The 27012-nt window shown below is 41.1% G+C and overlaps 1 protein-coding gene and 1 pseudogene across 1 annotated transcript in view; one reads left to right on the top strand and one right to left on the bottom strand.

The window, feature by feature from the left end:
- Positions 1 to 23054, bottom strand: part of RRAS2 (RAS related 2) — a 90522-nt gene extending 67468 nt beyond the window's left edge. The window contains exon 1 of the mRNA XM_021005438.2: positions 22877 to 23054. Coding sequence (XP_020861097.1) covers positions 22877 to 22984 — 108 coding nt within the window. The 5' untranslated portion in view covers positions 22985 to 23054. The remainder of the gene's footprint in view (positions 1 to 22876) is intronic.
- On the top strand, positions 5524 to 6276 carry LOC110221062 (cyclin-dependent kinase 2-interacting protein-like; annotated as a pseudogene).
- Positions 23055 to 27012: the final 3958 nt, after the last annotated feature.

The raw sequence follows: 27012 nt of genomic DNA, 5'->3' as shown, positions 1-27012 counted from the left end.
GCCATTTCCCATTCCTAGAATGCCTGCTCTCCTCCCTGTCACCTCAAAGAATCACTAGTTTCCCATAAGGTTCCCTCTTCCTACATGAAAACTAACTCCCCAGCTGCTAGTGACTCCCCTTCCTTCTCTCAGAGCATCTTATAAGATAACTATATATGGTCCTGCTCTCTCCCCACTCCCATCCCCCTTCCACTAGACTGTGAGCCAATCAAGGGCAAGAACTTTCACTTTTGTTATTGCAACCTGAGCACCTAGCCCAGTGCTTGACAGGGGAGGCACTTAATAAGTTAATGGAAATGCTGCTCTTCAGAATAAGAAAGCTTATTTCTTTATACTGGAATGATTTTGTATTTCCAAGAAAGAGGAGGAATATAACATCACTCTTCCAGCCTGAGAAGAATTGATAACTTCTTAAGATCATTTCCCTTGTTAAAGTAAATACAGTTACCAGAAGACCTCTGTGTACTGTACCTATGGACACTGACAATTCATAAGGTTAAAATTTTCTTCACACAATTTAATGAACAAATTAAACAATTCCTTTTACTGTAGGATGGAAATAGGTATGGCCTATGTCTGCTCAAATAACTTAAAAGTAGCAATAACATGGAAGTGTACTTTTCAGGCATTAAAAGTACACAAACTACCACTGGTAACAGCAAAATTTTGAGGAGAAAAATCAAATCCTCAAATAATGAAGTAATTAAACTCTATGTGGGAAAATAAAAGTAACATGAAAAAGCACAGCATAAACAAAATCTATGCTCTGGTGTACAACCTGGGATTTTTGAGGTAGAAAGGACTTTAAAGATTATTTATTCCACTCCTTCCTCTTCCAGAAACTACAGTCCAAGAAGCTGGGTAAATTAGAGAGGTATCATAGTCTGGACCAGGAAATCGGAGAAGCCTGAGCTAAAGGTCACACAGATATCAAGTTGTATATCCAGGGTCTGAACCAAATTCAGTAGTCAATCTATCATACCTTTACAAAAGCTTAATAAAAGCCAAGACCTCTCAGTTTGTTAGTTTCTTAAGTCAGACCTGCAAAACTAAAACGAAGTTTTATTCAGTGATTATGAAGTTACATTATTATTTAAGAATCCATTATGTTACTTTAAAAAAAAAAGAATCAATTTTTAATCATCATCGACCAACCTCTACAGAAATTCAATACAACTCCAAAATGGAATTTTACACGTGTCTTATAAAACTGCTAAGAGGTTAGAAGGTTGAAAGGATGGTTTGATTTTTTTTTCAGATCTTATGACAGTTTTATAGCTCTGGCAGTTTAAAAAAAATTCTTAAATATATAACTATATGGGGGCAGAGCCAAGATGGCAGAGAAAAAGAAACAACTTTCGCCAGAGCTCTCCCCAAAACATAATTCCATAAAACAATACTTGGAGCAGCAGAACCCACAAGAGGATGGGGTGAAGTAATTTTCCAGCCAAAGACAACTCAGAAGGTCTGCAAGTAGGGTCTGTTGTACCAGGATGAGGGAGGAGCGCAGGCCTCTCCAGCGCAGCCCTGGCCCCTGAAAACCAGGAACAGGCCTTGAGGCAACTGAATCAATAGCAGCAGTGGTAGTTTCCAGACCTTTCAGCCCATAGATACCAAAGACAACTTACACACCTGGGTGAGAGTGAAGCGCAGTCCAGTACAGGCCCTCACTGGCACAGACTCAACCCCAGGAAACCAGGAGCAGGCCTTGGGAGTGACTGAATCATCAGCTGCAGCAGCTGATTCTGGAGCTCTCAGCCCACAGACAGTAAGGGGGTCAAACAACTGGTCAGAAGATTACAGGAGGCTGTGGCTTTGCCCACACTCAGATCTGGGTGAAGGGCAAGGAGGAGCACCAGCACACCACAGCCGTGGCCACAGCGGACAGTACACCCTCCTCATAGTTCCAGGACAGAAAAGAGTGCTTGTGACTGCTCACAGGCCAGGCCAGGAGAGGAGTAAACACTTCTCCTTAGATCATATCACCCTGGAAGAAGTGAAAACTTATAGGTCCCTAGGAGTATCTCTGAAAACAGCTGCACAAAAAATCCCTAAAGCTTGGGACAGTTCACCCTCCACCCTAGAAGCAGAGCCCCACTTCAGCAAAGAGTTAAAAGTCAAGAAACAGACCGGAAAAACGGGCAAACAGAAAAAAATTCTGACCATATTAAGTTACTATGGTGACAAGGAAGATCAAAACATACAACCAGAAGAAGACAACAAAGTCAAAGCTCCTACATCCAAAGCCTCAAAGAAAAATATGAATTGGTCTCAGGCCATGGAAGAGCACAAAAAGGATTTTGAAAATCAAGTAAGAGAGTAGAGGAAAAACTGGGAAGAGAAATGAGAACGATTCAAGAAAATCATGAAAAAAGTCAATAGCGTAGTAAAGAAGACACAAAAAAATACTGAAGAAAATAACACCTTAAAAACCAAACTAGGCCAAATGTAGAAGAAGTACAAAAAGCCAATGAGGACAAAAAAGCCTTGAAAAGCAGAATTGGCCAAATGGAAAAAGAGGCACAAAAGTTCACTGAAGAAAAAACTTCTTAAAAAGTAGAATCGGCCAAATGGAAACAGTACTACCCTCGTACCTACAAGATTGGCTAACAGGACAGAAAAGGAAAATTACAAATGTTGGAGGGGGATGTGGGAAAAATGAAATATTAATGCACTATTGGTGGAGTTATGAACTGATTCAACCATTTTATAAAGCAATTTGGACTATGCCCAAATGGCTATAAAACCATGCATATCCTTTGACCTAACAATACTACTATTACTAGGTCTGTATCCAAAAAAAAAAGAAGAAAAGGATGTACAAAAATATTTATAGCAGGTCTTTTCTGATGGTAAAGAATTGGAAATTGAGGGGATGCCCATCAATTGGGGAATGGTTGAACAAACTAACATGGGATTGTAATTGAGTATTATTATGCTACAAGAAATTATAAGCAAGGATGCTCTCAGAAAAACCTTGAAAGACTTACATGAGCTGATGCAAAATGAAACGTACCATGTACAAAGTAACAGCAATATTGTAAAATGATAAGCTGTGAATGACTTAGCTACTCTCAGCAATATCCAAGACAACTGTGAAGGACTTATGACAAAAAATGCTATCCATCCCCAGAGAAAGAACTGATGGTGGTCTGAGTACAGATTGAAGCACACTTTTTTTTTACTTTCTTTGTTTTTCTTGGGGTTTTTTTTGGGGGGGGATGTTTTTTTTCACAACATGACTACTACAGAAATGTTTTGCATGACTATACGTGCTTGACTTCTTAATGATGGGGGTGAGGAGGGAGGAAGGGAGAGAATTTGGAACTCAAAGTTTTAAAAACATGTTAAAAACTGTTTTTATATGTACTTGGGAAAAAATAAAACACTAAACATATATGTAAACTAGAACAACAGACAGAACCTCAACTATTTTTTACCATTCTGACTTCAAGCATACTGAAATTTATGCACTGTTATTACCATACATTATCCAATCCAAACATTCAAGGGAAAAACATTTACTTATTAAAGTTCTAAACCAGTGTGTTTCATACATACACACACAGACATACATACATTGTTCAAATGATATAATTTACATAATTAACTTATTATTTAATGGACTTATTTTGTCAGCATTTACCTGTGATTTTACTATATTAGTACAAATTTATTATAGGTATTCCTCTAAGTTAACAGCTATTAACACAATTTATCAAGTTAAGCCAGTTTACTTTAAAAACCCTTTGAAGCAGTATGTATTACTATTACTATTACCATTACCACTACTGGTAAGGAAACCAAGGATCAGAAGTGAAGTGACATATTCATAAACACCAAGAAGCCAGGATTCAAAACCAGGTCTTCTGACTAAATCCAGTCCTCTTAACACACAACCATACCTGCATAAGAAGTGAACCTTAAGTCATATTTACAATGAAAATAATATATAAATTGAAATTAACAATGATCTGCTATGTGCTGAGAAGCATAACAGAATAGGAACAGTAGACTAGGACCCAAAAAACTTTATAACTGATAACTAATCAAGTCTATAATCTATCTATATATAACTCTGGACAATCATTTCACTTTTGAGATTTTTTTACTCATTCCTCAATCCTCTGCAATCTGACTTTTAACTTCACCACTCAATTTAAAGTGCCTTTCTCTTAAGTCATGATCTCTTAATCACCAAATCTTTTCTCAGTCCTAATCATTCTTAACCTATCTGCTACATTTGACACTGTTGATTGACTCCCCTCTCTCCTCCAAAAAGCTGCTAGGCATCAGTGGAGAGAAGGCTGGACTTGCAGTTAAGACCTGAGTTCACCTCAGGCACTTACTAGCTGTGTGACCCTGGGCAAGTCACTTTAAGCTGCTTGCCTTGGTTTCTTCATCTGCAAAATGGGATAATTAACAGCATCTATCTCACAAGGTTGCAGGAATGATCAAATGAGATAACATGTAAAGCATTTTGCATAATTTTAAAGTGCCACAGAGATGCTATCTATTATTAATATTCCTTTCTGGGTTTTCAGGACACTATTCTCTCCTAGTTCTCCTCCTACCTGTCTGACCACTTCTCAGTCCCCTCTGCTGGCTCATCAGCCACATCATGGACCCTAACTAGGAATATTCCCTCAAGGTTGTATTCTGAACCCTCTTTCCTTCTTCCTTTTTATTCTCTGCCTTGGTGACCTCATTAGCTCCCTTTGTTTTAACTATAACTTCTATACAGATGACTCCCAGGTTTATATATCCAGCCCCAATTCTCCCCTTGAACTTCAACCCCAGATCACCAATTAGCTATTAAACATTAAGAAACTGGATGTTCTAGAGACATCTTAAACACGTCTAGGAACAGAAGTCATTATCTGACTCCCCTAAAGTCTGTTCTCTCTTTCAGACTTCACTAGTTTCTGCAGAAAGCATATTTCCAGTGTTTCAGGTTCATAACTCAGATTATACTAGCATTTCCCAGCATCTCTCACATATCAGATCCCTTCCCTCCACCCTCATACAGTTACAACCTTAGCTCAGGTCCTTAACATCTTGCCTAGACTACTGCAATAGCATTTGTAACTGGTATTCTTGCTTTAAGACTTCCCACTCTAGCCCATTCTATACACACTGCAGCCAAAGGATTTTTCCTTAAGTGAAAATCTGACCATGCAACTCCCCTAACCCAGTGAACTCCAATGGCTCCCAACTGCTTCCTAGGATAACCTATGATAAACTCCTCTGTTCAGCTTTTAATGCCCTTCAAACCCAGTCTCAACCTATCTTTCCAACTTCAAGGGTCAGCACTCTTCCTTCACTCATTCTCCAATCAGGCTACACTGTCCTCCTTGCAGCTCCTCAAATACAATACTCCATCCCCCATCACCCTGGCCTTCCTCCAAGCTGGAATGCACTCCCTCCTCAATTTCAACTCATGGCATCCCCTCACACCTTCTTTAACAAGCACCTAAAGCAGAGTTCTTCCAGTCCATACTTGGTTTGTTATTGGGAGCTGTCATGGACGTGAAGAACTTTGGCATGGTTACTTCCAAAAGAATTGCCTTATGTGTTGGCAGGAGAAAAATTAAGGACAATGCTGAAGATTGGTACAGTTTATCATTGAAATGAGAGACTCTCAACAATATGGGTTTTCTACTGCAAACAAAATTGTTATATCTTATTTAGCCATTTTTCAGTCATGCCCAACTCTTTGTGACTCCATTTGGGGTTTTCTTCACAAAGATACTGGAGTGGTTTGCCATTTCCTTCTCCAGATCATTTTACAGATGAGGAAAGTGAGGCAGAGTGAAGTGACTTGCCCAGGGTCACACTACTAGTAAGTATCTGAGACCTGATTTGAACTCAGGAAAAGAGGAATCTTCCTGACTCTAGGCCCAGCTCTCTATCCACTGTACCACCTAGCTGCAAACAAAACAGGAAACACCAAAATAAGTGCAATGACTGAAGACAAGATGGAACTAGAATGCAAGAACATTGCTTCTGGCTTTCATTCTCAAAAAGCACACCCAAAATATGAAGAGCCTGAGATGTTGTTCAATGAACTTCATGACACTTTGGAAAACTTGATTAAGTTTCCCATAAACTTTCAGAAACATACAACTCAAACATATCATGGTTGAAGACCTCAACCATGCCATAAACCAGGATCTCACATTAAGCTACAAATCTATGGGGCTGTACCAGCACTATATTGAGAACAGGCTTGACATGGAAAGCAGGCTACTTGAAACTAGACATCAAGTAATATAATTACTCCAAAACCATTTCATTTTTAAGCCCAAACTCCCAATACCAGAATAAACCTTTCTCTAAATACTTTAGCTCTTCTAATATATGTCTATTGTTGCCTCAAACATTTCCTCCAAGGTCACAGCTCTATTTCTTTCCTCACAGAATGAACTGCTTCAATTCCACCTTACGAATCTCTTAACACCACTCGAGTATTAACTTTTTAAATTGATGCTAGTCATCCATTCAGTACCGTCTGCTAAAACCATGACTCCCCTTATTTGACAAAAACTATGCGGAAAACTGGTTATGCGTCTGGCAGAAAATGTTTAAGAGCAGCACTTAACACATTTCCATAAGAGGTTCCGATTAGATATTCAACCGAAATATAAAAATAACATTTTTTTTAAAATAACACCCACACAGTGGGGTGAGATCAGGAGAATGAAAGGAGGTACCTTTCAATTATAGCTAGAAGAATTCTAAAGAATTGAGGTGTTCATACAAAATAAACCAATTGAATTACTTAAATTAAAAAGCATTTGCACATAGAAGCAGCAGGTGGCGCAGTGGATAGAGCACTGGCCCTCAAGTCAGGAGGACCTGAGTTCAAATGCGACCTCAGACACTTGACATTTAACTAGCTAGCTGCGTGACCCTGGGCAAGTCACTTAACCCCATTGCCTGGTCAAAAAAAGAAAAAGCATTTGCACAAACAAAAATAAGAAACTAGATTGGGAGAAACAGTTTAATCAAGTAACTGAGAATAAAATCTGCTATAGAGAATTGGTACAAAAATATGAGACCGAGAATTGCCTAATAACTGAGTGGTCAAAAGATATTAACAAATGACCTTCAGAATTAGAAAATGCAATTAACAAACAAAAAATTATAGGAAATCACTCACACGAGAAATGAAAATTATGACAACACTGGCTTCACCTCACATTAAATTGGTAAATATGAAAAAACTCAAAACTAGTAACTTTGAATGAGCTATGGGAAGACAGGAATACTAATGCACTGGTGGCAGAACTTTGCACTGATCCAACCATTCCAACAATTTGGAAATTTTCAAGAAAAGTCATACTATTCAAACCCTTTGATTCAGCCAGACATCTCCTACCAGGCATATAACAAAATAAAGTCAAAGACTGGTGGAGGGGAAAGCTCCATGTTAGTAGTACTTTTTATGGTAGAAACAACAAAGTTGAAGAATTCAGAGAAACTGGGGAAAACTTGTATAAACTTATGCAGAGTGGAAAAAAAAATAGAATCAAGAGATATATTTCATGGAAAGAAAATACTAAAAGAAACAAAAATTCAGATTAAGTAACCAATACTGATTCCAGAAAACCAACAAAATCTGGTTTTTTTGTTTTTGTTTTGTTATCTCAGCAGAAGTTTGAGGGATTATGAGTATGGAAGAATATGTCAATAGTGTGCCAGTTTCACTTAACTGTTTTCCTTATAAAAAGGGGTAGGTGTGAAGACAGACACATTTGGTAAATGCTATTTTTTTTAAGTCAAAAAGCTTCAATAAAGTTTTTTAAACATTGGGGGGGGAAGGAACAGCTCAGGTGCCATATTCTGCATGAAACTTTTCCTCATCCCCCAAATGCTGGTTCCCTCCCTCCTAAACTACCTTGTATGTGTGTATACGTAGTTACTGACTCTATATTTATTCTCTATCTAGAGATTTTTTTTCTATGAACTCATGTCCTCCATTAGGCTAATCTCTTTGCAAGCAGAAATGGTTTTATTCTTTGTACTTGTATCCCCAGCACCTAGCTTACAGAGTAGCACTTAATACTTGTAGACTGTAGGTAAAGTGCTTTAAGACCATAAAATGTAAAATTTAATTTCTTATTAATCACAAGTCTTCATCACACTTAGAAGTATCTCATTACCATGTTCCATAGTGATTACTTCACACATCACAATTTCAACTTTAATTCAAAGCAAAATAATGGTATAACCATAGAAAGATGTAAGCCTAATTATATACTATAACATTTTCTAATTAATTTAGCCACAGAAAACTTTGGGCCTTGCAAAATACTGATAAAACCTATAAATGTGGATGGGATGGTAAAAGGAGATAGATTGGGGAGGAGTATCTGAGATAAATACAGTAACTCCTTAAAAGCAAGGGTTAGAGCAAAATAGAGCCTTTTTTATGTCTAAAAGCTGCTGTACCTAATAAGTCTTTCTGATCCAAACAATTTCATACTTAATATTTTAAGAGAGGAAGCTACAGCCACCATCAAAAATCTCACCAAACCCCTATTACCGAACACACAGAACCAGAATTCAAAAGGCTGACCTATTCAGCTTCAGAAAGCCAACTCCAGTTGGCAACTCATAGGCACAGAAGTGAAAAAAGGTCATTAAACTAATCGGTGTGTTCCATTTCTTTGAGTAATAAAGTATAGTATGTTACCAAGGGTTCAGTAAAAAGGGAATGTGGGGTATTTTGTGACAGGCCAGTGCATGACAGCTGGAGAAAAGCTGTTGGAACAACAGCTGTGCAGCATGTACTGTTCATTTCAAACCACAAACTAAAGTTGCCCATGTCAGACTTCTTTATTAACTGGTTTGACCAGGACTGCTTTCTGAAACTATGTGCCTGCTTACAACCGAAACATGAACCAAAGTCAAATACGGCTGTGGGGAAAAAAGGACATAAATCCCTACTTCAATATCTCTATAGGCCTGCAAAGTGAAGTTACAGACAGAGCCTCACAACTGAATACTATAAATGAGACTTCCTGTAACATAGCAGCAGCAGCTCCTAGAAGTGTGAGCACAGCTGTTTAAAAACACCACACTTATGAGGGAAGGAGGACAACCAAGTAGGATTTAATGCGAATTACTACATGCAACCCATCCTCCCCACCCCCAACTTTCAACTCAATAAAAAGTGGATTTGTGAGCTTAACAAGAGGTAGAATAACCATTCTACTTATAAAATTCACCTGTTTATAAAACAGTTTGAAACCAGTATTAGTTAGCCTAGTCACCTTATGCATCTAGTCTGTTTAAAATGGCTAACATATATATAGTGTCCCCCCCTTAAAGGGAACCCTCTTGTCATGGTTCAATGGGCTATTCTGTAATCTCTGAGAGTCCCTAAATTCATATACATCCACTTCCTTTTCTCATTCTAAGTCCTCTCTTAGCAGAGCCAGATGGTCACCAATGGTGGGGGAAGGTGGAGGGAGAAGGATTTTTTTTAAGGCAAAAATGTCCCACTCCAGAGATGCCATCCATCTCTTTTAGCTCTGTCTTTAATTCAGAAGCCAGAGTAGAAAAGATATTTCTATATGCACTCTTCAATAGCTTATATTACCACTAAATGCAGTGCTTAGCACAGTACTAGGCAAATAGTAGGTACTTAATGTTTACTGAATGATAAAATTTTTCAAAATCACAAATCCTCCTTTTGTAGTGCTGGCTTGAATGTTTCTATTCCTTTCCTTTCACTTCACAAATTGCTACATGTTGTAATCTCAACTCTATATATCATGTAACCATGTAATCAGTAAGGCACTGGGAAGAAAACCCACTAGAAAATGTACAAATTCATAAATCTTTAAGACCACATTCTCAAACTGCTCAAAATCTTCCAAGTCAGAACTTCCAAAGACAAATTAAATGAAGATGAAAACTTTTTTATTAATTTATTCTGATTTATCAACAATCACTTCCATAAGCTTTTGAGTATTACATTTTTCTCCCCGTCCCTTCCCACCTCCTTCCCTAAGATGGCACACAATCTGATATAGGCTATACACATACATTCCTATTAAACATATTTTCATATAGGTGATGTTGTAAGGAAGAATTAGAACCAATAGGAGGAACCACAAGAAAGAGCAAACAAAACAAAACAGAAGAAAAACAGTATGCTTCGATCTGCATTCAAACTCCATAGTTCTTTCTTTGGATGTGGATAGCATTTTCCATCTTGAGACCTTTGAAGGTATCTTAGATCCTTGCATTGCTGAGAAGGGCTAAGTCTATCAACGTTAGTCACTGCACAACGTGGCTGTTACTGTATACAACGTTCTTCTGGCTCTGCTCACTTCATTCAGCAAGTCTTTCCAGATTTTTCTGAAGTCAGCCTGCTCATCATTTCTTACAGCACAATAGTATTCCATTACATTCATATACCACAACTTGCTCAGCCATTCCCCAATTGATGGGCATCCTCTCAATTTCCAATTCTTTGCCACCACAAAAAGAGCTGCTATAAATATTTTTGTACATGTGGGTCCTTTTCCCATTTATATGATCTCTTTGGGATATAGCCCTAGAAGATGAAAACTTTTAAGACATTCCCATGTTTTGAATCAACCTGTTAAAACATCAAGCTTCAAGTAAATCTATGATGTATTAAGCAGATCACAGCTCATATTAATTTGCAGCATGTAACCTCTCAGCATGATAGATTCTTTAAAAAGAAATCACAAAAACTGCCTTAGCCTCTCAGTAACTGTTGCTGACCCAAAAGTAACCCTAGATTTACCTTTCTTCCTAAGACCTTTCTTTTCAATCATTTCTTTATGTCCTATAAAGCACCAAATTCTATCATTAATAAACAGTATACAACATGTTTAGTGCCAGAATCTAAATAAATTCCCTAAGATGAACAGATAAAGTCAATCAATAAATACATGCCAGGCGCTGTGCTAAACACTGGGGATTCAAAAAAAGGCAGAAGGTGGACATCCCTGCCTTCAAGGAGTTCACACCTAATGAGAGAGACAACAAGCAAATATGTTCAAACAAGTTATCCTCAGTACAGGATAAACAAGAAATAATTAAAAGGTGGAAGGCACCAGAATTAAGAGGGTTTAGAAAAGGCTTCCTATAGAAGACAAGATTTTAGATGGGGTCTGAAGAAAGCCAGGGATGCTAAGACATAGAGATAAAGAGGGAGAGCAATCCAGGCATAGGGGACAGCCAATGAAATCGCCCTGACTCAAGAAATAGAATGTCCTGTTCTCATGGAACAAGATCAAAGAGTACCTAGCTAGGAATAAGGTGTAAGACACGGAAAAGGTAGATAAAGCTAAAGGAGGTGAGTCCATTCACAAAGAGGATCTCAATATGGCAAGCTGGTAAAATGCATGACAGAACCAAAAGATTTAGAACTAGAAGAAGCTTTAAAGATTATGTGATCCTAATCTCTTACTTTATAGAAGTAAAAAACCTAAACCTAGAGATGCTAAGTTATTCAAACTCAGGTCTTCTGATCCTTTTTGGTTCTAGATTTTAGACTTATGGAGTTAAGATAGGTTTCTGACAAGTCATGAGTTTTTTGGGAAGGATGTAAAAAGTGACTTAGGACCGGAAGAGGACACTGAGGCCCAAGGAAAGGAGGTGATTTGGTCCAAATCTCACAGCTAAGTGTGTAGCACCCAAGAAGCCAGAGTGACCCTATACTGTGCTGCTTCTTCCCAAGAGCCACAAGGAATACAGGAAGGGTAGGGTAGGCTCTATAGCTGTGGGCCTTCTGTGGGGCACTGTGTCCAATAGAGAAAATGTCCAATTAAGCTTTCATTGATGCCCCAAACTCATCATCAGAGGTCAAGCCATTTCAGATTCAAGGCTGGAAATGCAGGTTGGGGCCACAGCAGACAGGGAACCCCAACCAGAACTGCAATTCTGAATCATTTATCTGGAAAAGAGGATGGTAGAGCTGCTAGCCTAAAGCCTCAACTCCAGGGAGGAAGAGCCATGGCACCTGGGAAAGGCAATTAACCTCCCTCTGAGATTCACCTGACAAGTGGAGCAAAGACACCAAGCCAGGTATTGTGAAGTCCCCTCATGAAAATGAAGGCAGTGAAGCAACTTGCTGACACGTGCATTTCTACCTCATAACACAGTCGCAAAGAAAACAAGTAGCTATTTGTACCCTTTAAAGCACTACCCAGAAATGTGAGGTGTCAGAAGCCCAGAAGACCCTCAGGAGGACCTGGGAAATAAGCATCCTGTTTTACACACACAATTAGAAGACATTAAGTTGGCAAAACCCCTCCAACACCATCTAATCCAAATCAGAATTAAAGAGGCCTACAATATCCCCCACCAAGGGGTCATCTAGCCTCTCCTGAGCAGACAATAAAGACCATGGCAGCCCACTCTATTTTTGATGGTCCTCACTGTTAATTACATTGAGCTGAAATTTGCTTCTCAGAAATGTCAACCAACCTAGTCCTATCCTCTGAGATTAAACAATACAAGCCTATACCCTCTTCCTCCTGACTATCCTTTAAATAACTGCATGAATACTATCATCTTCCCCCTAAGGGGAAGGCTGAACATCTCTAGTTTTGTCAGACTCATTACTGTAGGGTCTTCAGTCCTCTCACCAGGGAGTTTTAATCACTTCTCCAATGGGACCAACGTGGCTTTCACCCAAACTGGACACACCTGTCAGATGAAAGGTCTGAAGAGGGCTCCACCGCCCAGCAGTCTGCTAAATACAGGAAATGTCCCAGATGTGGGGTCAGAACAAGGGAAAAGTCTACCAATATACTCATTCCATAGTAGACGCTGAGACTTTACAGTCCCATATATAACTGACCAAAACAATTAAACAAACACATCTTTGATAAGCTTTTATTTTCAACAAGGCAAGAAATACCTGAACAAAGGAAGTACAAACTTCCAGGTTTTATTGGGGTATTTTTTCACATCTGAAGCTTTATGCTAAAGCAGTATAAGAGGTTGTTAAATATCACAAAATTGTGTTTTAAAAACATCGAGTTTTGTTTGATTGTTTGTTTTTAAAAGCCTGGGTCTCCCTATCTCACCCAAGTTAGCAGTGGCTGTTCACCAGCCCACTACTGACTGGCTCTGGAGTTTTGACCTGCTCTGTTTTTCTGACATGGGCCAGTTTATCCCTCCTTGGACAACTTAGCTGTCTCCGGCTTCAAGGGGGATCACCATACTGATGCTGGACTTTTTGCAACCACTCCATTGACTTACTCATTATATAGCTAGGAACTTCCCAGCTCAAGAGAACCAGCTTCACAGCTAGCTAAACTGAGACTCCAGATATCTGTGCAACATCAGACCTAAAAGATTTGGGGTTTCATTTTGATTCTCTCACAGAAAGAATCCCTAATTTTTTTTTCATGAACCCTTCAGCTAAAAAAAAAAGTATACAATGTTTAAATTGGCCTTATAAAGCATTTCAAAGGACTGAAAAAAGTCTAAGCTGGGAAATTTTACATTGATTGCGTCTACATTTACCAACATCTTTTCCTCCCCAATAATCAGCGCAACAAATTTTTTAAATTTATTTTTAGTTTTCAACATAAGATTTTAGCCCAAATTTTCTCCCCATCTCTCCCCTCTCTCCACCCCAAGACAGCATGCAATTTGATATAGACTCTACATATACATTTATATTGAACCTATTTTCACCTTAGCCATGTTGTAAAGAAGAACTAGAACCAATAGGACAAACCATGAGAAAGAAGAAACAAACAAAAAAAATAGAGAAAGAAAGCAAATAATACGATTTGATCTGCATTGAGACTCCCTAGTTCTTATTCTGGATGTGGACAGAATTTTCCATCATGAGTCCTCTGGAGTTGTCTTGGATCCTTGCATTGCTTAAAAGAGATGAGTGGCTGTTACTATGTTCACTTCATTCAGCATCAGTTCATTTAAGTCTTTCCAGGTTTTTCTGAAGTCTGCCTGCTCATCATTTCCCAATTGATGAGCATTCCTTCAGCTTCCAACTCTCGGCCACTACAAAAAAAGCTGCTATAAATATTTTTGTACATGTGGGTCCTTTTCCCATTTGTATGATCTCTCTGGGATACAGACCTAGAAGTGGAATTGCTGGGTCAAAGGGTATGCACATTTTTATAGCCCTTTGGGCACAGTTCCAAATTACTGTCCAGAATGGTTGGATCAGTTCACAACTCCACCAACAATGTATTAGTGTTCCAATTTTCCCACATCTTTTCCAGCATTTATAATTTTTCTGTTTTGTCATGTTAGCCAATCTGATAGGTATGAGGTAGTACCGGAGAGTTGTTTTGATTTGCATTTCTCTAATCAATAGTGATTTGGAGTATTTTTTCATATAACTATAGATAGCCTTAATTTCTTCATCTGAAAACTGCCTGTTCATATCCTTTGACCATTTATCAATCAGGGAATGACTTGTATTCTTATAAACTTGACTCAATTCTATGTATATTTTAAAAATGAGGCCTTTATCAGAGACACTGGTTGTAAAAATTCTTCCCCAGTTTTCTGCTTCCTTTCCAATCTTGGTTGCATGGGCCTTGTTTATGCAAAAACTTTTCGATTTAATCAAAATTATCCATTTAATGCAACAAATATTTCACTGTCTACTTTGTGCCAAGCTTGTGCTTAGCACAAGGAATACAAAGACAGGGACAGGACAACAGTTCTTGCCTTTAAGAAACCGTATCACCTAATTTTCAGGAGGTGAAGATGGAGAGAGAACTAGGAAGGCTGCATGGACAAGGTAGAACCTGAGCTAGGACTTGAATAAGGATTTCCAGCCCACTGCCCACACCCACCTCAGCACTGGAATACAGACATGAAATACCAGCCTACAGAGCAAGCAGCAAACTCTTACAAAGATGTTCCTTAGAAAGAGGTCTAAAAGCAATGAGGAAAGTGGATGACAGCAGTAAAACTAGATACAGAGCCTTCAATTCCAAGAAGGTTCCTTGACCAAGGAGGGGAGAGATAGGAAGGACAGGTACACAGAAAGGCAGGTGTTTTTTTTGATCCACTGATGGATTTTGTTGAACTTTTTCTTCTTCTTCCTCTTTTTCTCTTTAAATTCTTTGTTTAAAAAATGACTCTCCAGGAGGAGAAGGAAAACCAGGCTAGGTAAAAACAAAAAATATCAATAAAAATCTCTTTTTTTAAACTAAAAATCCAGGCTTCCTCTAGGGCCAAGCATTTTGATTTTCTAGGCCCTGGCTCATTCTACAGGCCTGGCAACAGCACTTCGAAGCTCTCTTTTATTTCAAAGAATTCCTGATGCTTCATCCTGACACTTCCCCAGAGCTACCTCCTGAAGGTCTAACTACTTACTCATTTAAAGTCCCGATTTCCTCCTCTAGGATAGAATAACCCTGAGAGGCAACAAGGACAAGGCTAACTCAAACATACAAAAACCCACAAATTCTATTTTCCTAAAAGGTAAACGCAATTCACCAAATCAAGGACAGCAAGGAACTAACTCATAACTCAAAGGACATGCAGTCCAGTCTATCCCTGAGCATCTGCTTCACTCAACCTGGTTTAATGATTGTCTTCTGGGACAAAGAAGCACAACCCTGAACTTACTTTCATGCTACAAGGAAGTGGAATTAAACACTGAAATAATTACAGAGACAGCCAAGCCTCAGGAGGGTAAAAAGGTAAAGAAGGGCCCAGGCCCCATTGGAGGAAGGAAGAGGACTTGCTTCTTTCAGAATCCCAAAGAAACTGTAGAAGAGAGAATCTGTAATTCTCAGTCTCAATCCAAAAGGTTTGAAACACATCCTTCTTTGATGGTATGATCAGAAAAGTTCCAAGGAAATTAAACTCAAATTCAATAGTAAGCTAACATTTACATATTGTGTATAGAATATCCTCTCGTTTGATCTTCACAACAAGCCTGGGAGGTAGGTGCTATTATTATTCCCCTTTTTACAGATGAGGAAAGTAAAGCTGAGAAACATGTGACTTGCCCAGGGTCACACAGCTGAGAGTCTGAAACAGGATTCGATCCCAGGTCTTCATGACTCCAAGTCTAGTCCCCTATTCTCTTCACCACCCCAATACTTCACACAATGTCACTTATTCTCATGATCACTAACCTAAAGTAGCCAAGGCCCTGGAGAAGAGTAGAATGAAAACATCTTTGGGAAGGCCCCATGAATTATCCTCACTTTACAGATAAGGAAACCGAGGCCCAGGAAAGTTAAATGATTTGTCCCCGACAACAAAGCTAATAAGCATCAGGACCTGAATTCAGATTTTCTGTCTCCAAGATCAGTGCTCTTCTCTCCCCCAGATCTTTCTACCTATGATGTCCTCTTTTCACTTTGCCATGCTTCTTTATTTCAAAGCTTGGGATACTGAAGAATTAAAATTCAGTAAAAAAAAAATAATAAAGTTAAATGTATTAAAATCCTGTCCTAGTGATTAGCATGTCAGCACTGGACATTCTAATGCTACTTTAAAAAAAAAGCTACTAAAATATTCTTTTCTGACTGTCAACTGAACACCCCAAGACAAAAGATAAGATCCAATAAGGATGACTAGGGTCGAGAAAACTTTAGGCTGGAATTTTCTTCTACTTCTATTCTGACAAAGACAACCACTCTCAAAAATGTTCCTCCAGCCACTGGAATTTGTATCTGGGAATTACTAGCAGGAACATTTCAACTAACTTGAGTTACCACAAAGAGATTGTTGCCACCTTGGAGAATGAGGAAGGAGGATGAGGGGAGGGAAGGAAGGAGTGTGGCCTTTAAAACCACAAACAATTCATTTGGAAATTAGTTTGAAAATGGTTGTTTTTTCAAATCCTGAAATAGATTAAAAAGCTCTCTAGTATTTCCAATTCACAGGCAGAAGTAACCAAGTTATTTTGAATATCCATGATTATAGAGGGAAAGATTTAAATTTAGGAATGAGATTGCAATTCAGGAATCCCAGCCTCCTAAGCAAATTCTAGACTCCAAAAGCACCATAAAGTCTATCAAACTTTCCTAAACAACTCTGAGAGGTAAGGCAAATTACAAATTTGGAAACCAAGATTCAGAGAAGTTAGGTGATTTGCCCACGATCACCTAGCTCGTTCAATGTTGGCTCCAAGGAACTTTCGTTTTAGTTCCAAATCCAGCACTCCTTCCCCTGGCCCATACTGTCTGCATACTTAAAAATTCACTTAACTATTTACAACTGACTGACTGGGAGGATGTTTCCATGAGGAAGAAGTACACAACTGCCAGCAAACAACAAATACCAAACTATTCTGCATCGAGTCATAGTACACTGGAAAAAACACGGGTTCTGGGATCCAAGGATACAGGTTCAAACCCTGCCTCAGATGCTTATTGTGTATGACGCTGCACACGTCATTTAATCTTCACATCCTCTTTCCTCATCTGTAAATGAGCTCTCAGTTCTGGATCTAGGAGACTAAAGCACAGTTCAGACCATGTCAATCCCTTACTGGGGAATCTTCAGCAGCTCCCTGTCCTCAAAGATAAAAACACAAACTCTTCTGGCATTTAAAGCTCCTCAGACTCTGAGCCCAAACTACCTTTCCAGCCTTATTTTACCCCCTTCCCCTCATACGATGTTCCACCTCCCCCCTCTGCACCTCAGTTCCCATCATTCCCTACACCAGCAATTACAGCTCCCCTCTCATGTCTTGAAAGCCCTAATTCCCTTCAAGATTCCTAATCTCCCCTCATTCATACAAATACATACAACACCTATGGCTTTCACAGCTCCAGAATTTACCATATGTGTGTATAGGTCTATATATACATATATTTATAAAATCTACATATATACATACGTGTGTACACATACACACACACACTCTTTCCTAGAATAGGAATATAAGTTCCTAGAGAGCAAGGAATATTTGGCTTTGGCATCCTTAGCATATGAGTACACAGAAGGTTCTTAATAAATGCTTATTTAAGTCCCAAATAAGAAAAAAAATCACAGGAAGAAAAAGATTTTGAATGTGGCCAACCAGGCTATACGAGACACTAATCAGGTTGTAGCCTTTCTCCTTGTCAATGCAAACTCCTCTAAAGGGCCCTTTGTCTTCACCAGAAGATTGCCTTTGCTATCATTCCCACTCTCTCTAATCTTCCATCTTTCCCTATCTATTGGATCTTCTCCTACTGTCAAAAAATTTAAAAAAAAAAACAAACCCATCCATGTCTCCTCCATCCTTAAAACAACATCACTGTGACCTTGCCCAATAACCACCAATAATTTGGGACTCCACTTCTACTGCTCTTACTCTTTTCTAAGCCCCCCTGTAAGGAGGCTCCTGACCTCATCATTCAGAAGAAACTGCTCTTTCTGAAGTTACCAATAACCTCCTTGTCAATTCTACTGGGCTTTTCTCAACCCCCACTCTGTGACCTCTCTGCAACCTCTGACACTGTAGATCCCCATCTCCTCCTGGATACACTTTCCTCTCTAGGTTTTCAAGGTAGTCCCCTGTCCTGGTTTTCCTACTACCTGTCTGACAACTCTTCGGACTCATTTACTGGCTCTTCACTCCAAGGTATGTCCACTAACCCTAGGTGGCAACCAAAGCTCTGTCCTCTCTTTTCCCCCTCTATGCACTTTCATTTGGTCATTTCACCAGCTGCCATGAGTTTAATTATCATACCTATGTAGATTATTCCAAGATCTAAACATCCAGCCCTAGTCTTTCTCCTGTCCTACATCATCAACTGCCCCTTCTACCCCACCCCTCAATGGATGTGCATAGTTATCTCAAATTCAATATATTCAATATAAGAACTAATTATCTTTCCCTTGTCCTTTTTCCAATTTTCCTGTTACTGTAGCAGGCACAGGAATGCTCTCCCTCCTCACCTTCATCCCCTCTCTTCCTGATTTCCTCTGAGACTCTCAAAATCTGCAGTCACACAATCAAATATGTGTCATAAATGGGAGTTGACCCAGACCTGTCAGGTTTTCTAGACATTTTGCTATGCTTATTTATATGGTGACTAAAAATTATTCTCTAAGCATTTTAACTTTCCTCAACTAGACTGCAAATTTCCAAGGGAAGGATCATATGTCTCAACCTCCTTTGCATCAATGAGCACCTAGCTCAATGCTTTCTACAAACTAGGCAGTCAATGCTTACAAAATGATGTTTATTACAAGAGCTCAAAAAAAGCACTTGTATTTTAAATGACAGCTCCCATTTATACAGTGTTTTTACTTTTACAAAATGCTTTTCTCACAACCACACTATAAAGTGGCTAGCGCAAGTATGATCAACCCCATTTTACAACAAGGAAACACAAATTCTTCTTAAGTTGTAAGGTAAATTTCCTTGACAAAAATCACAGGGAAATGAAGTGTCAGAGGTAAAGCTGGAACAGGGATCTCTTGACTTCATGTCCAGTGTTGTGTCCAATACCCAGTGCCTTTTCTCACAAGTTTCTCCTGCTTTTCTTCACTCAGAGAAGTTCTAATCATTATACTCATTTAGGATTCAAACAGTCGGATATCAAAGTTTTTAAACACTTGTGGTTTTGAGTGTTTTAAGTAAAATAATTTATCAGTAGTAGAGGCAGGAAAAGAATCCATAATTCCTACCTCCCACCTCCCCCTTTGTTTTAACCATGAGACCGTACTCCCCAGAGAAAAGCCTGCTATAAATTGCTTTGCTATCAGTTTCCTAATGTTACCCTAAGCCCTTGGAAAATAGCTACACAACAGCATCCTAGGTTCTCTAGCCAAACCATATGCTCACTGTCTACTCTTACTCTTCACATATTTTTAATAGCTAATGGGCACCCAGAAAGAATAAGTCAATAATGGGATAACACAGGCATTCCTTCTTCTCATTTCACCAGCTGCAATAATTTTTAGCAACCCAAGTCTCAATTATTGATATTACTAAAACACAAATTTGACCATGTCACTCCCAACTCAAACTGTTTGAAAGCTACTAATTGCTTTTGTATAAAACATAAAATTTTCAGCCTGGAAACTATTTTTCCAGTGTTGTTTAATAGCATTCTTCTTGACACACTTTCCATTCCTGTCACATTGGCCTGAAAGCTACTTCCCACACAGAGCATTCCACTAACCACCTTCAATCCCTAGTCCAAATGCTCCCCAGTGTTTAAAATATATTCCCTCCATCTCCAGGTGGTAGAAGACCTTGCTTCCCTCAAAGCCATCACTCAGCTGCCATCTCCTACACCACAGTTGTAAAGATCCCATCGGTGGCTAAGCGCTTGCTCCATCTAAGAACTACTTTAGCATTACTCTGTAAATACATTTATATTTACATATCAGAATGTATGCCACCCTCCCCAAACTTATAGATGGCCAGGACCAGGTTTTGTTTTTTTTTAACCTTTGTACCATAGCACCAGTCCAGCTACTTAACAAGCATCTGTTAAACTGAAGTAACGGCTTTTAGGTTTAGTCCCTCCTCACACTATTGCAAAGATTATTACTCATAACATCAACATAACAGGTGATTATGTCAACTTCCACATGTTACTGATATCGGTAGTTGTTAATACCCATTAAGTAAAAATGGAAGGACAGGCTATTTAAGTATCCTGTTTAGAACAATGGACTGGAAAAATACAAAATCCAATACCTACTGAAGCATTTCAATTATATTAATTGCCATACTGTTCAGGATATGCCAACAAAACCAAGCAATGAATATGGATCACTGCCTGCACCAAATAGCCACCTAACTTATCTTTTAGGACTCAAGAACTGACAAAAGTAGTATTATAAAGATTGTTAGTACATTAGTACCTGATATTTTGGATTGAAGAAATCATGAATTAAAAAGATCAGATTCCTGTTACTAGCCACAAATTCTAAGTAATTAATTTTCTTAAGCCTAAAAACTGTCCTCCATAGCTCCATCTGTAGAAAACCTTTCCTTCTTTTCCTTCTTTCTAGTTTAGGCCACCTCCTCCCTGAGGCCTTCCCTGATCTTCCCGGTAACCTCCCCCCACCTTCCACTATCTCACAATCTCACCTTTCACATACCTTCTTCATTCCAACTCATATTTATTTGTATACAGGTCAACTCTCTACTAAATTCTAGGTTTTGTAGGGCAGAAGAGAATACCATTTTCTCTCTTTCCACCTATGGCATAATACTTTGCAACAAGCAAGGACTTAAAAATTATCTGTTGAACTACATTTAAACGAAGTATTCCACCTCTGATCCTCTTCCTCACCCAGATGCAAGCCCACAGCCTAAGGGTGGTTGACCCACAAAGGACAGTAAATTGCACATAGGAGGCACTTAATAAATTAATAAAAAATATGGGGCAGCTAGATGGCGTAGTGGATAGAGCTCCAGCCTTGGAGTCAGGAGGCCCTCAGACACATAACACTTATTAGCTGTGTGATCCTGGGCAAGTCACTTAACCCCACTGCCTAGACAAAAAAAAAAAAGCAAAATAAATAAATTAATAAAAAATAAATTGAAAAGAAAATATCTTAGGGTGGGAAGGTAGAGCTGACGCACAAGTCAGTTAAATCTAAAACAAAGGAAAGGTAGTCAAATAGCACTGGATGTGGAGTCAGAAGATTGATTTCAGTCCCTGCTCTATCACTTATTACCTGTGTGATCTTGTTGGGCAAATAATTCAACTGAGCCACAGCTTCCAAATGATTGCTAAAGTCCCTTCAAACTTTCCAAAATTTCACAGGGCAATGTGGTATTGGTGTAAAGAACTCTAGACTTGGAGTCAGCAGAGCCTGGGTTTCAACTCAGCCTCCTGCACTTCCTAGCTGGGTGACCCTGAGGAAGTCACCTAAACCTTCCTGAGTCTTGGTCTGCTCATCTGTAAAAAGGAGATAATACTTACAATAACCATTTGTGAAAAAAGTATGCACACTATTATGATGCTAGGTGTATCCCAATCTAAGTTCCACCATGGCAGAACAACACAAGGAATTCGGAGGAATGAAATGGTTTCTCTAGCTGTATTTTAATTTCTCCGCAGGCACCATTTTCCCCATATCTTTATAATCCCACCCAAAAGAGGGATGGTTTTAACACATGTATAAAGTGCACAAAACAATTTCATGTCTTTGTCTTACCACAAGTCAAACATGAGGCATGCCCAAGGTTGGACCCCTCCTAACACGACCTCAAATTGAAGGAAAAGTGTTAAGGACACACCATCCCATCCTGGAGGCTCCCAAAATCATCAAACAGATGGGGGGAGGGAGCAATGGGGGGTGGGGAGTGTGTGGGGAAGCAGAGATTCCAAGGCTCTGAACCCACCAAGTCCGGGGGAAGAGACGAAAAGAAACCCCCAGCTCTCTCCTCCCCGGCTGGCCCCAGCTCGGGAGATAAGGTGGATTAAAATCTTCTCCGCCCTTCCCTTCCACATTCCAAAGGAGTCTGGCTCCCTCGGCACCGACGGTACGTAAAGCAGGGTAAGAAAGCGGTAACCATCTAGGGGATGGCTTTGGGAGGCCAACACCGACAACTTTCCGGGTCCCGGGCTGTCCCCGCACTGGGCAGCCTCAGACCCCTCTCTTATGGGGCAGCCCCTCTTCCCCTCCTCCACGGGGCAGCCTCAGCTCCCTCCCCCCCCTCACGCGGCAGCATTAGCCCGCTCCCCACGGGGCAACCTCAGCCACGCCCCCGGGGCAGCCTCAGCCCCCTCATCCCCCCCAGCCGCGGGGCAGCCTCAGCTCCCCTCCCTGGCCCCCCCCGCGGGGCAGCCTCAACCCCCTCCCTGGCCCCACCCCCGCGGGGCAGCCTCAGCCCCTTTCCCCCCTTCCCCTCCTCGGGGCAGCCTCAGCCCCCTCCCCACGGGAGCCCCCCGCGCCAGAGCCGCGTCGCGGTCACCTGGATGAACTGGATGGTGAGCGCCGACTTGCCGACGCCGCCTCCTCCCACCACCACGAGCCGGTACTTCTCCTGCCCGGAGCCGTCCCGCCAGCCCGCCGTGGCCATGGGGGCGTCCGGCCCGGCCCGGCCCAGCCCGGCCCAGCCGGGGCCGGCCCCTGCGGAGGCCCCGCTCCCCCTACCCACCCCTCCGGAGCCGAGCGCGGGCCGCGGCGGGCGGGCTGCAGGGCGGCCCGGGCAGGGCCGGGGGCACCGCGGCGGGGGCTTCGGGGCAGGGGCCGGGCCGGGGGCGCCGCGGCTCCCGAGGGGCGGCGAGGGGAGGGCACAGGCGCGAGCCGCCGAGGCGAGAGCGGCGGGGGGGGGCCCGGCCGAGGGCCGGGGTCCGGGTTCGCGCTCCTCAGCCTCCCTCCTCAGCGCCCAGGCAGCGAGCGCAGCCTCCCGAGCCGCGACAAATGGCGGGGCGGGGCGGGGCCCGCGCTAATCTGGGACGGGATATTCATGAGGGGGCGGGGGAGGGGGCGGGGCCTCCCGGCCGGGAGGAAGGGAGGGAGGGGAGGAGGCTTCCTGCCGAGTCCAGCTTCGCCACCCGCCCTAACGTGGTGTGGTCGTGGGCGACCCTCTGTGTGCGTGCGCGCATGCGTGTATGCGTGTGTGCACGCGCTGGGATGAGTGACCACGTGTGTTTCTGTGTGGGCGTGATTGTGTGATGGGGGTGTATGTGCATATGTGTGTGTGAGTGAGAGATTGTGTGACCACGTGTAAATCTGTGTGGGTGTGGGTGTGTGATGGGGGTGTGATTATGTGTCTGTGTGTGACTGATTGTGTGACAGTGTGGGTGAGGGATTGTGTGACCACGTGTGTCTGTGGGGGTGCGATTGTGTGATGGGGATGTGATTGTGTGTCTGTGTATATGTGAGAGAGACAGAGATTATATAACAGGGTGGTTGAGATACTGTGTGACCTCATGTGTATCTGTGTGGGTGTGATTGTGTAATTGTGTATATGTGTATGACAAAGAGATTGTGCCATCAGGTGAGTGAGAAATTGTGTGCCCTGGAAGTAGCCTCTATCATATTGCTCTTCTACTTCTTAGATACTTTTATCTTTGCCTCTTTTTCGGTAGACTATAAACTTCTTGCGGGCAGGAGCTATTTGGAAAAAATTTATTATTGCCTTTGACTTTACATATAATAGGGGCTTCATAAGTGCTTGTTAAATCTTGTATCATAGGATCGTCAATTTAGAACCAGAAAGAACCTTAAAGTCCACAGAGTGCAAACCCCACATTTTATATGTAAGGATAGTGCAGACTCACGCTTCCAGGGCGAGCCCAGCCCCTCCAGGAGATTTCTCACCCTACCCTCCATATACATAGATGGAAAAATTAGGGCTCAAGAAGTTCACTGCCTCAACCATGGTCACACAGCTAACATCTGAGGCAGGGTCTGAAGCCGAGTGTTCCTGATCACAAGTCCAGTGCGTGCTTGCCCTCTCTCTCTCCCTCTCTCGGCTTTCTAAGGAGTCTTCAAACACAGAATAAAAGGACCATTTGCTTGCGGTGTCGAGGGTTTTGTCGGGCTAGTGGCCTCTGATAACCCCATCCAACTCTTGAGGTTCTGTGACTGTAATTGTCTCAAAGAATGGGCGTGTCCTGTCTCTCCCCACCTCCCAAGATGAAGCCTGGTACCCACCTCCTGATGGAGAAGTGATGGACTCAAAGTGCAGAATAAGAGATACATTCGAATGTGGACATTTGTTTTACTTGACTAGACACATTTCTTACACGGATTTTGCTTTTTCCTTTTTTCCATTTCCAATGGGGTAGAAGGAAGGAGGAGGAGGAACCTAGGGATAGCCTGCCAAGAAAAAAAGACAAAAAAAAAAGATGGGGGAAAAAAGAAGAGGGTTTTTGAAGCATTTTTAGGACAGTACACAAAAGAATAGAAGGAAGGCCAGAAGGAAACACTAACAAGCAGGACAATTCTGAACACTACATGCTGAATTTATTGTATTCTTAAAAGGAAAAATAAGCTGTATGTAACGGATTCATTATTTCATGTACAATCCTCTTTTTCTGATCTACTTTATATATGGAAATGCTCTTTTTATTTGGTGTTTAATTGAGAATGAAAGAATAAAATTTAAAGAATGAGTGTCCCCTAAGGTGCTATCCTGGGGTTTCCTTCTTTTCTCTCTCTATACTTGTTCCCAAGGGGATCCAGTCTCTTGGGTGATGAACTCCTTGAAGTCAGGCGCTGTCTTTCGCCTTTCCTCTTGTCCCCAGCGCTTGCTTAATAATGGTGCTTGATAAATGTCCGCTGAATACTGAATGCTTCTCGAATGGATAAATGATGTAATACTCTGTGTGAGAGGTACAGATATGAGATGTATATTAGTAGTAAGTATTGTGATAGGAAGCGTGGGTGTGTACATGAAACTGATTGTGTATGTGATGATTGGAGGTGGGTAATAGGGATGTGAATATGAACGGTGGAGGTGTGACAGTGACTGTTCTGGGAGTATAGGAAAAGGAAGGTGGTTGGATGTAGGACATTATGCCTGGGTGTCACAGAAATTGTGTGTGTGTGTGTGTGTGTGTGTGTAAGACAAAAGAAAGGCTGAGGAAGAGGAGAGAGACAGACAGAGATACAGAGAGAGAAAGGATAAAGACTGCATATTGTGCGGAGTGGTAGAGAAAGGGCTGCCAGGCCTTGGATCCAGTACGCCTCTGTGACTGCCTGTCCCTGAAGAATAGCCCTTCAGAGGCATAAAGATGGTTATTCAGTCTCCCTTCTCTCCAGCTCCTCCTCTCCTCAACAATCCGAGCTCCTTCTGCCTGTGTCTGCAGGCCCAGAGAACAGGACAAGCTAACAAACCCTACGCCATAGAGACACTTATATTTTAGGAGTCACATGCTCTGGCTGCGTCATCCAAAAACAAAATAAAATCAGCCCTAAAAGACATCAAGTCATTGGCCTTCAACAATTGGGATTCCCTCATCTTTCTTGACCCAAGAGCTTCTTCGACTCTTGAAGCCCTCCTTCACTGGTTCCTTTGCTAATTTCTCCTTCTTCTTGAGTCCCTCCAAAGATGTGTTCTCAGCTCTCCTCTCTTCTCTCATACACTCTCTTCCTTGTTGATCCCATTCACTACTGGGGCTCTAACTCTCCAGGTAGAATGGTCATGGAAAGAGCCCTGGGACTTGGGAGTCAGGAGATCCAGCTTCAAATCCCAACTCTAATATCTGCTACTGCATGCCGAGTGAGGAAGCATCATCTAATGGGGGCTCAGTTTCCTCCTTAGTAAAGTAAGGAAAACGATAGGGTTGAACTAAATCACACCCAGCTGTAAATTTCATGTCACAGATTCCTCTTGGCCTCTGGAGTCTCCCTCAGCTCCCATAGTCAAGCCACTGCCAGGCTCTGTTCTTTCCACCTCTATGGTTTCTGTCCCCTCTGCACCCCCAGGACAACTCTCGTTCAAGTCCTCATTGCTTCTTGTCTAGATTATTGTCATAGCCTCAAAACTGGTCCATCACTTAAAAGTCATTTTAAAAAAATCATAGGGAAGGTGGCCTAGCCGTTCCAGATCTTAAATTGAATTATAAAGCAGCAATCATCAAAACTGCTTGGTACTGGCTAAGAAATAGAGTGGTGGATCAGTGGAATAGGTTAAATATGCAAGACACAGTAGTTAATGACTATAGTAATCTATTATTTGATAAACCCAAAGACCCCAGCTTCTGGGACAAGAACCCGCTCTTTGAAAAAAACTGCTGGGAAAACTGGAAAAGAGTATGGCAGAAACTAGGCATTAGACCCAAATCTCGCACCATATACCAAAATAAAGTCAAAATGGGTTCATGATTTAGATATAAAGGCTGATACTATAAGCAAACTGGGAGAACAAGGAATAGTTTACCTATCAGATCTATGGAGAACAGAAGAATTCATGACCAAACAGGAGATAGAGAACGTTACGAAAAGCAAAATAGATAATTTTGATTACATTAAATTGAAAAGGTTTTGCACAAATAAAGCCAATGCAACTAAGATTAGAAGGAAGGTAAAAAATTGGGAAAGAATTTTTACAACCAGTCTCTGATAAGGGCCTCATTTCTAAAATACATAGAGAAT

The sequence above is a fragment of the Phascolarctos cinereus genome, unplaced genomic scaffold, assembly GCF_003287225.1.
Source record: "Phascolarctos cinereus isolate Bilbo 61053 unplaced genomic scaffold, phaCin_HiC Scaffold_9;HRSCAF=440, whole genome shotgun sequence".
Classification (NCBI taxonomy): domain Eukaryota; kingdom Metazoa; phylum Chordata; class Mammalia; order Diprotodontia; family Phascolarctidae; genus Phascolarctos; species Phascolarctos cinereus.
The sequence above is the reverse complement of the archived record's forward strand: the minus strand, read 5'-3'. Positions and strand labels throughout refer to the sequence as shown.